Raw genomic sequence first — 17525 nt, 5'->3', positions numbered from 1 at the left:
TAAAATGTTAAAATCAAATCTCTTATTGTTTTACCTTTTATTTGGTGTGTGGAAGGTGTGCGGAAGAGGGGGTAGTCTTATACGGCGAGTATATAACAAACTCTGTATTTTGAGTGGAAATGTTAGGGGGTCGTCTTATACGCCCAATCGTCTTATACGCCGGCAAATACGGTATTTGTGTCTCTGTGTATTGAAATCCGTGAATTAGCACCAGTACTTTCAGTTTAACCACAGGGTTTATTTGGTTTTCTTCCTTTCTATTCTGAAAACTAAGAAACCAGGCTCCTGTTAACTGCAATGCATTTGTTTATTTGACCAATCTTTTCCAGTGTAATCCACCTCCCATCTCACCAGGTAGACCCTTCTAGTCTCACTCAGGTCTGACACCCACCTAGGCCACCATGGTCATTCCTCCTCTCCTTCCCTGGTTGTTCTCTCTCTCTCTGATTGCTTTAGGTCTGAATTGTTAGGAAAGGGGAAATGAAGAGTTAAGGTTTATGTTAGATATTATGGACTATTGATAGTCCTCAGAGACTCAAGACATGAAGGAGAATAATTGTATTTCAGTGAGAAATTTTTTAGCAGCTGGGAATCATTTGGCCTTGACTAAAGGAAGATGAGGTAGGTGGGCCTTCTCTACCAGTTCAAAGTTACATAGCTCCTTGCTGTCAGATTCTAGGTGTTGAGGTTGAAGAGGGAAGGGGATGTGCTGCACTGACTGTGAAGGGTGAGGAGAAGAGGAAAGGTAAGAATCAGAATGACCAGCTGTGAGGCTGGTAGTGTGTGGTGTGGTGTCAGTAATAGAGTGAGTGGGAGCAGGTCGCCAGAAGAGAGTCTGAGTTAAAGAAATCTTTCAAGGGTCAACAGTGTCATTAGCAGCTGAATGGTTCTGGTAAAGAAAGTTCATGGTGGTGGGAATGTTTTACCTTTGACCATGAGTGGCTTCTTAAGAAAGTTAAAATGTATAGATTTTTTGAGGGACGGGGGGAAGGAGGTGAGTGTGTGTGGGGGGGTGAGATTTGTTGTTCCATTTACTTAGGCACTCATTGGTTAAACCTTCTATGTACCCTGACCAGGGATGGAACCTGAAACCTTGGTGTACCCAGACAATGCTTTAACCAACTGAGCTACTGGGCCAGGGTAAATACATGGGTTTTTAATGCAGTTGGAGCCAGATTTAACTTGGAGTCATGACTTCACTATTTAATTTTCTTTAGCGATTAAGATCCAATGATCTTGTTCCATTAGGATGTCAGAGGATTGCTCTCCCCGCCCAAGGGATGGGCAGGTTGTGACTCCCAGGCAGGCCACCTTAGGGGCAAACTTTACCTGCTCAAAACTTCCTCTCACAGTAGTAGTGAGGATTTGGGCATAACCCAGATTGTTATTTTCCTTACTCATAAGTTTAAGGCATTGGACCAAAGGTTTTAATAAGTGAAGCCAAGAAGATGTATACAACAACTTTGGAAAAATGCTCTGAGCACTGGAAATGCCTTCCTGTGTTTATGATGCAGGCAGTGAAATAGGTTTTGTTACTAGTGTTTAGTTGATATACCAAATTCATGTACTGGAGGGGGGGTCCCTCAGCCTGGCCTGCCCCCTCTCACAGTCCAGGAGCCCTTGGGCAGGAGGCGACCCAGCAATCAGGGGAAGGCGACACCCCCATCACACCTCTGCTGATGCCGCTGCCAGCAGCGCAAGCCTAGGCCGGCCCTGGTTACCTGCACCTCGGGCCAGCCCTGGGCAGCTGGGCAGCCACCATCAAGGCTTGCCTGTGCCTTGGGCTGGCCCTGGGGGGCTGGCAGGCTGAGGGGACTGGGGGATTCCAGAGGTAAGCTCATGGAGTGGCTGGGCCTGCCTAGCCGCGGGCCCGGCCTTGCTGCATGCCTGCCTCCCAGGTGGGGCTGAGGAGACTGGTGCTGCCATCTTTGAGGGTGTGGCAGTCAATTAGCATATTCCCTCCTTATTGGCTGTGGGTGCTGCCATCATTGAGGGTGCGGCAGTCAATTAGCATATCCCTCTTTATTAGATAGGATGTAATTGCTTGAGCTAAAACTCCTTTTTTGAAGAGGTAAGGGTTAAATAGATCCTTGTTTTAGTGGTACTTTAATAATTTTCTTTCAATTTAGAATTAATGATAAGATATTAAATTTTTGTTGTTATAAAGTATTTCATGTTCCTTTTGGAAATATCTGCAGACAGGATGGGGAAGTCGGCAAAAGAATAAACTTGACCTTGGCCAGGGTGGCTCAGTTGGTAGGAGCGTGCACCTAAATATGGCTCAGTTTAGTCCTGTGCACCAAAACATGGTGGCAGGTTCGATTCCTGGTCAGGGCATATACCCAGGTTGAGGGTTTGATCCCCAATTGGAGCACATGCAGGAGGCAACTGATAGATTCCCTCCCTCCCTTCCTTTCTTTTCCCTATCATCCTCTCCTCTCCCTCTCTCCCTTTCCCTTCCTCGAGTCACTTAAAAAACCTCAAAACTCAAAATACCCTCCCTCCAATCTCTCACAGACAACCACTGTTAGCCACCTCCTTTGATGAGACTATTTCTAAATCTCCTGTGTGCATATGTGATAAGTGTCACTCCCTGAAGTGGAATTGCATTGTTTTTTTACTTTTGCCCTCCAACTTTCCAGCGTCATAGGAATTAATACTGTCACATGAATACCTGTTCGATTTTCTGGACGTCTTATCATTTATCTATCTAACTTTATATTTACATTTAGATGTGTTTCTCATTTTTTTATGTCAACCACTGATGACACATGTCTTCACCTAAGCTTTGCCTTTTCTGAAGTCTTTTCAGGAGAAGCTAACAGTTGGGAATTCCATGACCATTATTACTTGTATTCTATCTATGTTCGTTCCTTTTTGCTGTGGATTCCAAATCAAATAGAGCTTGTCAGAGTTCCAAAGTTCATGTCCAGCATGAAGATGGCCAGTCACTCTGTCACCCTTGGGTGACAGCAGGCACTGTTAGGAGTAAAGAATGCAGTTTTTAATAAGCTCAGTATTAATAGGCAACAAAGTCTGGAATCAAATCAAAGACCTGGAAATGGTATTGTTGAACGGTTACATATCATTCTTTTCTCCAGTCCCCTACTATTACTGGTAAATTTCTTGGCACTAATTTGCATATGGTAGAGAATAAATCTTGAGATCTTGGGGAAGACACCTGGCCAGCCCAAGACCATGCCTTTGCCCCACAACTCCATTCAGTGTCTTCAACGAAAAACTTGGGTGGTAAGAAACCTACCTCATTAGTAATACTGGGATGAGTGCAGATATGTAGCCAGTCATTCAGGGATTAAGAAGCTTTAGGGATTTTTGACAATCTATTTTAAGCATCAGAGACCTCTTGGCTAAGTTTGGCAAGGCTCTCCTCCTTTCCTACCATGACCTGGATTTCTGAAGGGAGGAGAAGTTTGCCTGCTTTGAAGGGGGTCCACATGTCTCTAGCCAGAGGCATAATTAGTATATTTCACTGGTACAAGCAGAGAAGAGGGAGCAGTGGGTATGAACCATGTGTAAATGCAGCAATTCATACCATCACTCCATTTTCTGCCGTTAGTCTTGTTATTCTTAATGAGTTCTGTCATCTTCTCTTTATTCTGACTGTTGTTTATTAACAGATTAAAAAGCTTAATACAGCAGGGCAATGGCAGGTTAAGTGATTCTGTTATTTACATTTTTCTTTTTATGGGGCCCTGCAAACAAGGTGGATTCCCAAGGGGGATTCCTTAAAATTCCCACCCATATAGTACACACTTCGTTCTTCACACCCCACACTGGGGATAGAGCCCGCAACCCAGGCATGTGACCCTGGCCGGAACTGAACCCAGAACTCTTCAGTCCTCAGGCCAACGCCCTATCCACTGAGCCAAGCCGGCTAGGGCTAAAAAAAAAATATTTTATTGATTTCAGAGAGGAAGGGAAAGGGAGAGAGAGATAGAAATATCAATGATGAGAGGGAATCATTGGTCACTTGTCTTCTGCACGCCCCCCACTGGGTATTGAGCCCACAATCCTGGCATGTGCCCTGACTGGGAATCGAACCATGACCTCCTGGTTCATAAGTCGATGCTCAACCACTGAGCCACCGAGAGGGGGTGGGGGATTTTTAGTCAAGAACCTCACTCTCGGCCTCTGTGAATCAGTACTTTCTGTTTTGGGACTGTCTGCCTTTGTTTCCCAAGTCTTAGAGACTCTTCAGAGATCAGCTGTCATTCAGTTCCTAATTCAGCAAGCTTTTATTGAATCCTTTTTATATGCCAGACACCTAGAAAACAGACTGGAAGCAAGAAGCAGTATCATTTGGGGGTGGGGGGTGCATATGTAAAACTTGCAACAATAAAGATTTAAAAAAAGAAAAGAAAAGAAAGCCATATCAGTGTGGTAAGTGAAAGAGAACATAGCAGTAGACACATGCCATGCCAGGGAGGAGGTATGCACCTTGCCAGCAGGAGGCAAGTGGCACTTTGCTCAGGGCTGTCAGGATGGCTGCAAGAGGAAGTGGCATGAATTGGATTTGTAGAAAGGGGGTGGGGCTTGGAAGGGGTTTGGCAGAAGCCCTGCACAGGCGTGGATTAGTGTTGGGGTGTATTGCTTAGAGTGCCTCAAGTTAAAACCAAGCAGTTAGATGTGTCGGGTTCGGTGGGCCCTGGGCTAGATAGGAGGGCACTACCCAGGTTCTTCAGCTGAGAGGTGACTTAATATAACCTTTCTTTAGTGAGATGATCTGGCAGCTCAGTGGAGAATTGCAGCCGCAGGTATGCCATCCCATGGGGCTATTGTAGGAATGCAGGCAGGAGGCTGCAGCCTTGACCCAGGTGTCCCCATTTGTGAGATGGACATGCATTGTCTGTGGCACACAGCTCTTGTGGAGTAGACAGGCCCAGATGGCACCTGTGGTAACCATCCCAGTGCACTTCACTTACTATTTCCCAGTGAGCTTAGCAGACATATATAGCAGAGAGGAGGAGGGTTCAATTCGAAATTTAGAAGGAACGATCTAAAAGACCATCTGAACAGACCTCAGGTACTGGAAGGGTGGTGTTTTCTCTAAAGACAGCTGCCAGCTTTGTGGGCAAGGAGCACATTTTGATAGAGTATTGGTTTTGGGTATTGAGGATGATAAATTCTAAGTAGGGCAAATGCAAAAGCCTGGGGTGATTTAGAGGTCACAAAATGAAAGGGGATTAATCTGCTAGAAAGCAATTAAGTAATCTCCAATTGCAAGGAACACTGTGGTGCTAATAATGAACTTCCTTGAGCAAAATGGGAACGTTTTACATTATAGGCGCTCTTCTGGGAGGAAGGCATAGGGTCAGAGTGGTACACAGCTGTTTTTTTATGGATCCTTCTGCATGGTGTTGCATCTTAATTTTTCAGAATGGTTACAGTGAAAGTTTGCTCCAGGATGGTGTCTCCCTGCCCTGAGGGTGTCAGCGGCCACCCTCTTTTCTCCAAGTCAAACCAGCCTTTTTCCTCACGTGCTTGCTTTTTCAATAGAGTGTGTGTTTCTTGGCTGAGCTTTGCTGAGCAAGTAATTTATTTGCCAGGATAGTTTATCAGGCTGGTTATGAAGAAATATGAAACCATGGAATTCTTAAGTGGGGAGGGGAGGATGGATCCCTTTTAATTGTACTGAGGCCTTGATCAGTTGTTAAGGCTCCAAGACATTTTGCTCGGAGGATTGGCTCTACTCAGGGCTTTGCTCCCAAAGGAGGGAGCTCCTGGGGGTTTCTCTCCGGGAACCTCCCTGGACTAGACACAGGTGTTGTCAAATGCATTGCTTGTTCTTTGCTGCCACGCTCTGAATTTGGGTGCTTCAGGATAATAACGATTTTCCCTCTCTTAAATTAGATTCAGCGTTGTTTATATAAAGCAGCCCCCCCTTTCCCTGCCAGTGGCTGGGGATACAGGCTCTCAGTCATCTCTAGATTTCCACCTACTTTATAGAGATTCCCTTAAGTTTTCCAGTCCTTCTGAAATCCATGTAGAAAACGTAGATGAAGAAAATAAACTTTAAGTAAGTATAGTCCTGTTTTGTTTGCTGAGCATCTTGCTGGCTGCTGAGGCATCGATATTCTGACAGCGCAAAGTTACTAGTATTCTTGTCCCAAATGCAAGGTGACCTTTCCCCCAGTATTCAGTTTCTGTGTTAGAATCTGTGGACACTGCATGGTGAGGAGAGCGCGGCCTTTATTGTTCAGAGTGGCTATGTGGTCTTGATGAAGTTACTTCCTCTCTTGTTCCACTTCTAAACTCATGGGTGGAAGTGGTGGGAGCTGAACCCATCGTGTCTGCTATATGGTGTGATCTGTGCATTCCTTTGAGATAAAAGAGATCCAGAGACCCCATTGTAGTTAATGGGATGTGTATTTGTTTGTGTATGTTTTAAGCCAACAATGTGTATAGAGAAGAATGTGGAAAAGGTGAGTAGCGCAGTATTCCAGCTGTTAATTAAAAGATGCTTTGTCTTGGTGCTGTCTGCCTCTTCAGCGTGGGAGTGGCCTTGTTGGGAGGGAAAGTGGTTCCTTCTCATTGCTGTGTCTGTGGTGGTAGGGCTGTTGAAGATAGAAGCTGTGCCCAGATGTTGGGCATTTCCTGCATGTGGGATCAATCAGATAGCCATAACTCGGGGTATACATGTGCCTAGGCCAGTGCCCAGGACTGGGCCTGAAGAGAGGAGGAATGTGGAGGAAAAGAATGGCCATGCTCTGAGCAGGTTATTACTTCATCCCTCTTTCTTCCTTAAAAAGACCTATGTGGCTGAAGGTTTCTCACTCTTCATGGGGCATTACTCCACATGTATTCCCAAGTTCCAGAAATTCTAGCTGTTGAATTCATTTTGCATTCCCACACCTCTCTAGATTCTCGTCACCAATGTGCTTGCCTTCCATTTAGGAAATCAGATAGGAAGCCGACTGCCTCTGCTCTTGCCTGTGGGAGGGACAGTTTGAATTTATAGTTACGAGGTTTGATCACTGAAGCCATGTGTGGGCCCAGGAATATCACTGAAGTGTGTGCATTGCCGATGGTGCTTTTGCATATGTTGCCTCCAGCTTTTAGACTGTCGCAGCTACTGTGGCTGAAGACATTGTGCTTGTCGTCCAGGCAGGTGCACTCTGTCTCAGGAGACTGCCAAGCTGATGCCTCAGCCTATTTTGGGTCTCAAATGTGGAGCCCTTTTCAATGATTGGCATTTTTTTTTTTATACATAGGTACAGAAAAAGAAAATGCAAAGCCAGGATGGGCCTCACTGCACAGGCAGCTCCCTCTTCTATGAGGAATAGGGGTCCCCTTTGTGTTTGGCTTTGGCTGGGGGGTCTGTTCCTCAAGCCCTGCTGCATGTATTCCTGGTGATATCAGAAATGACTTTAGCTGAACATTTTAAAATTTTGTTGTGATTTTCATGATTACCCTTTCTTTATGGCAAGTGATAATAATTTTCTGTTACAGTGGAGATAAGTCATGCGAGTCATGAATGGTCATTCCTTTAAAGAAAATAGAAGCCCATGATTATCTGGATATGTATGGCAAGTAATATTGTGGTGTATGGAAATGGCTGAAGTTTGGGAAATTCTTCTTCCCTTGTAAGTTGTAAAGGTCGTGTGTGACAGCTGTCCCAGCCTTTCAGGGCACTGTGTAGAGTGGGCAGGGTGAATGGAGACATCTGGTCTGGTCTGGGTCACTGGTGCCTACAGCAGTGGCTGGTAAGACAAACTTGGATTAATGAACTCAGGCAGTTATTGCAACTGCTTTTTTCTGTGACTTTCTAGTTTCAATGGATGGAGTTTTCCTCTCCTTATGAAATCAGTAAGTAACTATCTCTCTCTCTCCTTCCACCCAGTTCATTTTGAAGTCTTGTTTTTCAGTTTAATATGATAGTAGGGGCTGATTACTTCTCATTCTCTTTATGTATCCTAAAGCTCAATCATGAAAATGCCAACTTTGTGAGCCAACCCAGAGTTTATGAGGTGAAGCTACAGAATTTGACTCCCCAGCTAAATGATGGTGTGCAGGGAATCCCTTTAGGGGCTTTCCAAAATAGAGCTGAGCTATGTTTAGCTTGTTAAGATAAAGAACTGGTCGGGGGAGGGAAGATAATGGGAAGGAGGGTGTATGTGTACATGATTTACAGAGAAGAATCCAATTTTATAGAAACCACAGCCTAAATTAGCAAAAGCAAGCCTTTGGATTAAGATGATTTCTGTTGTGGTTGTAACATACCACAGTTTGATTTTTGTCCAGATGAAAACATTTGGTTTTCACTTCAGTAAATATTGTGGAGACATTGCCAGCTAATTCTGAAAAGTAATGAAATACGGCCTTGGCAAAGCACAGATGCGTTCTCCACTCCCGATTCCACTCATCTGATCCAAGTTCAGATTTTTTTTTCACATTTGCTAATGCACTTGAATAATCAGGAGAGAAATCTGCCTGTTACTTTAATAGAAAACTGTGTACATTTGATAGACTTCTAGAAAATATTGGTTATAACACCCCCCCACCCCCCCGGACACACACATACACAATTCTGAACCCTTGTAAGATACCTACCTTTCACTGATGACTTCTGAAGCTACAGAGTCTGTAAAGGAAACATATCAGGTAATTCTGTGCTCAGCCTCTCTCGCTGCCTGCACAGGGCGTGTACCTCAGCTCATTCTCTACAGAGAGAGTCTCCCCTGAGAATACCAGGGTGAGACTCAAAACGAGGCCTGCTGAGCCCTTTCTGAGACCCCCTTATTGTCACAATTTTACTGCTGTTTTGCAGCAGGTGGTAGGAAAGTTTCTTTTCAGGAAGCATTTTAAGTTGTGAATTACCACTCTTCTAGCTCTCTAGTCCGGTTACTACATTCTCATTTTCCTGAATGCTGGACCCATAACAAGCTTTTCAGATGTTTGCCTCCTCTGACATTTGAAAAGAATTTTCCTAATAAATTTTCTAGAGATAACGTGTACCTCTTATGTGCCAGGATGTATAAGTTGCAAGCTATTTTTAATAAAACACACACACACTTCTATCTTCAGATACCAAATATTAATTTAAATTTCTGTTGACTTAGCATCAATATTATGTAATATACCCACTCATCAATTCTACAATGAGGAATATGGGATAATTTTCACCTGTGATAAATAGTCCAGACTTCTGTGTACTATTAGGACCTTAAAATATCCTTTCCATTTTTTTTTTGTTTGTGTGTGTGTGTGTGTGTGTGTGTGTGTGTGTGTGGCAGATTCATCCTCTAAGCTTATTTGTAAATTAGATGATAGAGCTTTTACCTTAGGTAGGAAGAAATAAATATGTTCCATATGAATGTTATAACTAAGTTTGGCTTCTCAGATGGTTTCATTTTCTTTCTTTTAATTGAGGTTGTTATATAATTATTTTCTAGGTATTAGCATATAACAGTCAGTGTTTCTCTGTTGCCTTGATTTTTTTAAATATGAGATGATCTTAACTGATTTTGTCTCCAGGAGAAAGAAAGAGGTTGCTTTTGCAGTGCTGCGGTTTTTGCTGGCCTGGACTGCTAGCTCTGCCTCTCCATTACGTTGCAAATGTACATGCCCATAGGTTCTTAGAGGGGTTTACAATAGCTACATGGTGACAGGGCTTTGGAGTCCGCAGCATCAGAATCTGACGATTTAGTCCAGCCGTACTACGGCCTGTGGGCCGGATCCGGCCCGTTTGAAATGAATAAAACTAAAAAAAAACTAAAAAAAAAAAAAAAAAAAAAGACCGTACCCTTGTATGTAATGATGTTTACTTTGAATTTATATTAGTTCACACAAACACTCCATCCATGCTTTTGTTCTGGCCCTCCGGTCCAGTTTAAGAACCCATTGTGGCCCTCGAGTCAAAAAGTTTGCCCACCCCTGATTAAGTCTCTTCCACTTGCTTCATTTTGACTACAGGTATAAAGAGCTCCTTCAGGTTCTGGAGGCCTGTTCCCTGTGGGAGAAGCCAATAGTTCATGAGACTGCTCCTGGTAGGCAGGTTATGGGTTGGCAGTGGCCTCTTGCATGAAACCTGGAAGGAGAATTAACCATACCCGGGGAGAGTGGTGTGCCTGAGTGGCACCTGCCAGGGGGAAGAATGGGTGCCAGCCTAATATTTGAACTAATGGCCATTAGTAGTCCACTCACCTCCAGCTAAAGTTCATCATTACCTGGCAGTGATCTTTGTTCTCCACTGTCCCTTCTCCCAGGAGTCTTCCTTCCCTTTTTCATGCTAGCCTCTCCATTCTCCATCTGGTTTAACCTTTCTTTACTGTTTCTTCTTTGTTGGTGCATATCTTTAGGTCCAGACCAACATGTCAATCACCTGAATAGAACCCAAATCATCTTTTAGTGGAAAGCAGTCTGCTTCTATCCCCTGTACCCCCATGCTTAGAAGAAACCATGTCCTTTCTGACTGCAGAGCTGGTTCCATCAGAAGGACTTTGCATTCTTCTGAGTTTCAGATGAAGAGCAAATCGCTCAGAACCCCTTCATTCTTTACTGTCGTCTTGTCTCCTATTTCACATTTCTCTCATATTAGCCTCTGGCTTTCTTTTAGAACACCTAGCCACTTATTTCAGTTTATTTATATTTACCGAGAAGCTGTTAAAACAAGTCCTTTTAGAAGATTGGTTGTTTTCTGCTTTTGTTGAAGAAATTACCCTATACTCTTTCTTTAGGCTATTAACGAAACTTGGATGCTTGAACTGAGCTTCTAGACATTTTCTCCATTTTAGTTCTTTGAAACATAAACTCTGTTCTACCCATCCTCTCCAAATCTGAGTGTAAGGAATGTGATTGCTGTCTCATGCTGTTCACTTAGCATTTGAGGTTTTTAAATATCCTCGACAGATCCTGTAAGTGGAAGTTACTTCCTTGTTTCTTTCTCATCTGTTCCAGGTGGATTTCACCTGATTCTCTTGGAACAGAATATTTTTATGAGTCTTACTTTCCCCTATTTTTACATTATTCCCAAGTGACCCCAGTTGCAGGATTTATTGCATTTTTCTGCTGCAGGGAGAAGGAGGAAGGCCGGGGGTGGGGGTGGGGGTGTGTGAGAGCTTACTTCCTGAAAGACATGCCAAAACCCTGTTTCCCTCCAACAGATGGCAGAGTCAGCTGTGGAAGTTACTGCAGTGCCTGCACAGAAACCTGCTCTTTTTGATACTAACCCAGCTCTCTGATTCTCTAATTTTAGCCATCGGTCAGTGCATTCGAGATAGAGTGTAGGAAGGCTCTTTAGGAGAAATTAGACATGGATATTTCGATCTGGAAGGAATTGGAAGGGATTATTGAACCTATTCCCTCTCATTTTACCATAAAGGGAAATTTAACTGCTGACTTCATAACTTCCAAGTGTTGAAGTTCCCACTGTGTCTGTCTGATAGCATGTAACCTGTATGGCTTATGTCATGTTACATGCTAGGATAAGTTGCAGCCTATGGTTGAATTTCTTTTTTTCACTCAAAACTGCTTGTGAGTAAATGACGAGAGTTCCTTCTGACTTTTCATAAGTACTTACAAAGGTAGACTTAGGAAGAAGGATGCAGCAGTATTGGTGTACCGGTAAGTGGGGAGTCCTGACTGAAAGGCTCTGACTGAAAAGCTGGGATGGGTGACATCTCATTTTCCTGGTTATTGTCAGTCTTGTACTAATTGTGAAACCACATAGAACAAGAATGAACATGTTGTTCCAGTGGAAATATAGCTAACTCTTATATGACTAAATGATTTCCCCCAGAGTCATTTTTAATAACCTTTCTTCTGTTGAAAACTTGCTTCTAATTGGACATGATTGGGAGGGGAGGGGTTGTGGCAAAACCACAGAAATGGCTTCTCTTAGACTATATCCAATTCTGTTATCTACTGAGGTCCCCCTCCACCCCCCAAATACATTCCTTCAGAGTTTCATTTCCACCCAGTGGTGAGTCCCTCGTCACTTCTGGGGTTTTTGAATATTGGAAGGTCATCACTGCAGCAAGGGGGGAGGGGACTGGAGGCATCTGTTCTGTTGCGTTTCTGCAGGTGGGTGTTTGGTTTGCCACTCCAGTCCCTGCTGCTGCTGATTCATTCCCATCTCCTTGTAGGAGCATATGGTTCTGAATTTGGACAGGAATGGTTTTTACCATTATAGTTGCAGTGTGAGATCTCCATTTGGGAAGGAGAGCAAATTGGTTACTTATATTTTTATTGATGTGACCAGTGTGTTAGCTCATTCACAGTAAAGTGGGCATGAGAGGAAATGAATTTCACATATTTATTACTTTTTCTGCTACTTGTTAGTAGCTCTCCCAGAAATATTTTATGAGAAAGAAGATTGAAGTTGTTATGGACAATAACCCAGAATAGGCTCTTGTCCTTAACACTTTGATTATATGTTTTTATTTTTTTATTTTTCTTACTCAATTCAATCTTTGGTGGTCTTCCACCCACCCCTGAACTATTCAGATGAAATTTAAAAATTTTTGCTTTCTTATGTTTGGTGAATGGCATCATATAGCCCCTGCTGGGGTAATTTTGCTTGAAATCTGTTGAAAGGACGCAGATGGAGGATATTTTTTGGAGGGTATTTGAAAAACAGATTAAAAAAATGCCAGTAGAGAGGAATACTTTGTTTTGTCTGCTCAGTCATGGGGATTTAGGAGTGTAACTTAGTAGGTGTCTGTTTGTAGTGCTGCTTCTGGAAGGGTAAGCATCCAGGCCTGTGTTGATGAGCCTCTTTCTTAAACCTCCCAGGTTCTCCTGCGCTGCCCAACAGCATGGTATATTTCGGAAGCTCTCAGGATGAGGAGGACGTCGAGGAGGAAGATGATGAGACAGAAGACGTCAAGACAGCCACCAACAATGCTTCATCTTCATGCCAGTCAACCCCCAGGAAAGGAAAAACCCACAAGCACGTCCACAATGGGCACGGTAGGATTAGTGTGGATTTTGAGTTTTAAAAAAAGAAAAGAAAAAAAAAGAAAAGATAAAGCCCTGGCTAGTGTGGCTCAGTTGGTTGAATGCCCCGTGCACGAAGAAGTCACCAGTTGGATTCCTGGTCAGAGCATATGCCGGGGTTTCGGGCTTGATACCCAGAAGGCAGCAGTGGATCATTGTTTTTCACATCAATGTTTCTCTCCTTCTCACTTCCTCTCTCTCTTAAATCAATGAAAACATATATTTTAAAAAATAAAATCCAAAGCTTTGGGTGACAGAGCTGGAACAGGTTGTCTGTTAAGAAGATGAGATGATGACAGCTTGTCAGTGGTAAAGCTAGTTCTGTATACTTCTCTAAGTGTATGACATTCTAAGGGTGAAGAGATTAGTATTACATGGTAGAGGCAAGTCTATTCTAGATAAGTAGATTTTCAAGATGAGTATAGATACTGTTATATTGTGGAGATGATGATAAATTCCCTAAGAGCTGCAGATACTAGGAATCAGAAGAGATACCATCTAATCAAGAGGGTTAAGAAGGTTTCATGAAGGAAGTTTTGTGATCAACTTACTGTGATTTCAGCAGATGGAGCTAGTTTAGAAAGGAAACCATTATTCAGCCTATGAAATCAGGTAAATGCAAATATATTATGAACTAGACTGATTTTTTTCCCTAGAATGTTATAGAAGGAGTAGGATAAAAGGTTGGATCTCTGAGAGAGGAAACTATTTAAGTTGGCTTAAGTAGAAAGTGCCTAGTGATTTTTCAACAGGGAAGTGACTTAATTGGAGATGTGTTGTGAAGAGATTAAGCTGGCATTGATTATGAGGATTAAGTAAAGGGAAGTGACCTGAAGAAAAGGAAACATATTGGAAGGCTGTAATTGTAGGCAATGACGTAGTCAGAGTTAATAAGGGGCTAAAAGTTGGTCATGGCAATATAAATAACAGGGATATCAGTACAAAAATGAGGAGACACAGATGGAAATGTGGCCGGGTGGTGTTGAGAGGACTTGATAGAGAACTGAATTAGCATGGGGTGGGGGAAAGAAAGTAAGAAAAGCAGAGTGAAGCAATGACAGTGGGTAGATCTGATGGCTGTTTTCTCTGGAGCTCCGATCTGGAACTCTGCTAGACATTGTATTTCATGTACGACTTAAGAGACCCTGTGAGGTAGGGAGCCTTGTGTACAATTGGTGGAAAGTCACTACTGCCATTAATGATTGAAGGAAAGAAATGTTTCTCATTTTTCTCTACACTCTGCACAGCGTACCAGGTGTCTTTCTGGACTCAATGAGGAATAGAGGTCCGAGACGAGCATAGCTTAGACATGCTGGAAATCTGTCTGCCTCTCATTATTGTTGGACTTCTCTACTTTGTCAATTTAATGATTGTTCATCTTTTCCACTTCTTGCTTATGCTTGTTTTTTTAAATGGTCTAAAATCATGGTAAAGATGAGGCCCACGTCTTAAAGATATAGAGTTTAGTTGGGGCAATGTAGTTAATAATCCCAGAGCATAAATAAAAATTGGTGACTTATTTTTAACCTTTCAGGAAAAATTTTTGGTTGTGTTCAATATTTTTTTTGTTTGTTTTTGATTTGAGGGAGAGAAAGAAATAATTGATTTGTTGTTCCACTTATTTATGCTTTTGTTGGTTAATTTTGTTTTTAAAAATATTTTTTAAAGAATAGGTTATTGATTTTCACAGAGAGGAAGGGAGAAGGAGAGAGAAACATTGATTGGAGAGAGCAACGTCGATCTGCTGCCTCCTGCATGCCCCCTACTGGGGATCAAGCCCACAACCCAGGCATGTGACCTTGACCTTAAATAGAACAGGCATCCTCCTGGTGCAGGGGATGATGCCAGCTCTGACTTATATGTGTCCTAACTGGGAATCAAACCCTCAACCTTGGCATATGGGGACAATGCTCTAACCAACCAAGCTACCGGCCAGGGTCAGGATAAAGTTTTTTATCTGCAGTATGGTCACCAAGAAATCTTGATAGTTGAAGGAGCTGTATACCTGATTTGGAATACAGATACAGAGATGACCCATGAAATTCCACATAAACTGGAATATTACCTAGTTGTGGAATGGTGGCACACTGACCACCAGTTTGAGGGTCCACTTCGGGATAACTGGGAACCACAGGGTAGCGTTGAGAACATACGCCCTGCTAGTCAGGAGGAAGAATTCACATATAGAGAAGAGGGAGCAGTTGATGATTTTAGATGTGGCAATAAGATGAAACAGATCAGGGTCAGAATGATTCCTCCAGCAGCAGGGTTTAGTCTGAAGAGAAAGGAGAGAAGACGAGAGTTCAAGGATTCCATCCAGGAAACAGCCACTGAGAGGCTGGACTGGAGAACATACAGCATTGCAGAAAAGTGTAAGGGGCATTTTGAAGCAGAAATAGTCAGCTTTTCACAACTGTCTGAAGAGGCAGGGTTGAAGGTAATAGAACAGGAATTGGGAAGGGAGTTGATTTGGCGGGAGTTAAGAACTTTATTATCTGTTGAGCTTGGGGTGATAGTGAAAGACCGAGGAACTACAGAGAACAGATGGACTTTATTATTGTGGAGCTGCTGGTTGAAGCTATCAGGATGGATGAGCCTCCTGAGATAGAATGAAGCAAGAGGGAGACTTGTAGAGTTTTCTTAAAAAAGTAAATCTTGAGAAAGAATTTAATCTTGTAGTTTTACTTTTTTGGTTTAATATGAATCAAGAGTAGTAAATATGACCAAAACAGGAAGTTAGACTCCTATCTGTTAGTCTGTGTCCATGTAGTAGATATATATTTCATCAGTTTTATGTGATGTTCCCTCATTCTCTGCCTGTGGTTGAATCCCCAGTCATGGTGATCAGGTGAAGCAGTCCCCTGTGTGCTCTGCAGTTGCGGTTAGGTCCTCAGCTCCCTTTTTACAGATTATTTGAGCTGCTGGTTGACTAGACAATTTTCTCATAGATTCAACTTCCAGTGTCAAAAATTACCATCTTTTGTGTGTGTGGATATTCTTTTCTTATCTTTTTACATGAGCTGTAGGTTTATGATGTGAAGTGGCAGTGAGTTTCTGCAAGCAAATCACAGGAAGTTACGTGAAGGTGGTAAGATGAGGGTGAAGGAACTGGCTGAATTCTCAACTACGGCAGGAGGATAACAATTTTACATTGACCACTGTCATTGTCATAAATAGAGACCAAACATGGGCAGCGGTTCCCATGACAGCTAGAAGTTGTGGGTTTTGTTTGTTTGTTTTGCTTTGCTTTTGCTGAGTCCCATTTCTTTGTAGAGCAGAACTCCTTGAAATTCCTTGTTATGGTAACCATTCTATCTAATAAAAGAGTAATATGCAAATTAACTGTCACTCTGACACAAAGATAGCTGTGCCCATAGCCACAAGATGGCGGCACCCAGTCCTCTCAGCCCTGCTGGAGTCCTCCAGTCCTGGGGAGCAGCCGCTGAGAGCAGGGCCTGCTTGGCCGTTGTCCATGGTGACCCAGGAGCGGCCAAGTGGGCCCCATAGACAGCAGAGAACCATGGGGAGCGGGCCTAAGCCATCAGTAGGACATCCCCTGAGGGTTCCCAGATTGGAGAGGGTGCAGATCGGGCTGAGGGACCCCCCCCCAACCCCCTGTGCATGAATTTCGTGCACTGGGCCTCTAGTCCATATATATAAAAGGCTAAGAGGGAAAGTGTCCCCTTGGGAGTTCAACCCAGAGAATGGGAGTTCAATCGCTTGCTGTGATGTGTGATGACCACCAAGGGGCGGTGTGGAACATGGTGGGCATCAGCGACTCATTGTGACCTCTCACCAGCTACCTGGGGGTGAGGGTGATGGGGATGGAGGTATAGTGAGAATGCAGGGTGTTCGCTGAGCTGGCTCTCACTCCCCCTGATACCCAGGGCTCACACACCTGGGAAGCCCTCGTGCTCAGGTGCTGGGTGGCCACTATGAGCCCCGGCCGCAGCTGCTGAGACCACAGGGGCCGGTCTATGAGGCCAGCCAAGAGAAAGCGCGCTACCCGCCTAGCTTCTGTGCAGCGCTGCTGGGCAGCCCAGAGGCCCACTGCGTCCGGCCGCACTCACCGCATCTCTGTGTGGGGACTCGGGCACTGTGACTCAGGTGGAGGGGGGCATGTGGGGACCCAGGTACAGCCCAGGGCCCAGAGGTTAGATTGGACCTGCCTTTCCACACCAGACGCTTGCGTTCACATTTCAATCGCCGGCCAGGCCTAGGGACCGCACCCATGCATGAATTTCATGCACCGGACCTCTAGTGAGTTGTAAAACAGGATGTTTGTTTAAATGTGATGTATGATGATAGAATGAAACAGATAACTGCTAGAGAGGGTTCATTTGTGATGGGAAGTTCTTGATGGAAGTACAGAAGGGGTTTACCTAGCATTAGATCAGTTCTTTCATCTTTAAAGAAAGCAGATAGATGGTAGGTGATTTTGTATATGAGAAACATGTTAGACCCAGGCTTACCCAGGACCTGCTCTAGCCAACTTGTTTGTTCTGTCTGGGGTTCAGAAGAGGCTGCCTTCATGTTTAGAAAATTGAACCTTTGCTCATTCTGAGAGC

General features: G+C 43.6%; 1 protein-coding gene across 5 annotated transcripts in view; it reads left to right on the top strand.

Annotated features, from left to right (window-relative positions):
- The window catches only part of JARID2 (jumonji and AT-rich interaction domain containing 2), a 283368-nt gene that overhangs the window by 214212 nt on the left and 51631 nt on the right, over positions 1-17525 (top strand). For all 5 annotated transcript variants that reach the window (XM_006769707.2, XM_015567803.1, XM_015567800.1 and 2 more), the window contains one exon: positions 12754-12930. In XM_006769707.2, coding sequence (XP_006769770.1) covers positions 12754-12930 — 177 coding nt within the window. The remainder of the gene's footprint in view (positions 1-12753; positions 12931-17525) is intronic.

The sequence above is a fragment of the Myotis davidii genome, unplaced genomic scaffold (assembly GCF_000327345.1).
Source record: "Myotis davidii unplaced genomic scaffold, ASM32734v1 scaffold62, whole genome shotgun sequence".
Lineage (NCBI taxonomy): Eukaryota > Metazoa > Chordata > Mammalia > Chiroptera > Vespertilionidae > Myotis > Myotis davidii.
Note: the sequence above shows the minus strand (reverse complement) of the source record. Positions and strands in the feature narration are given on the sequence as shown.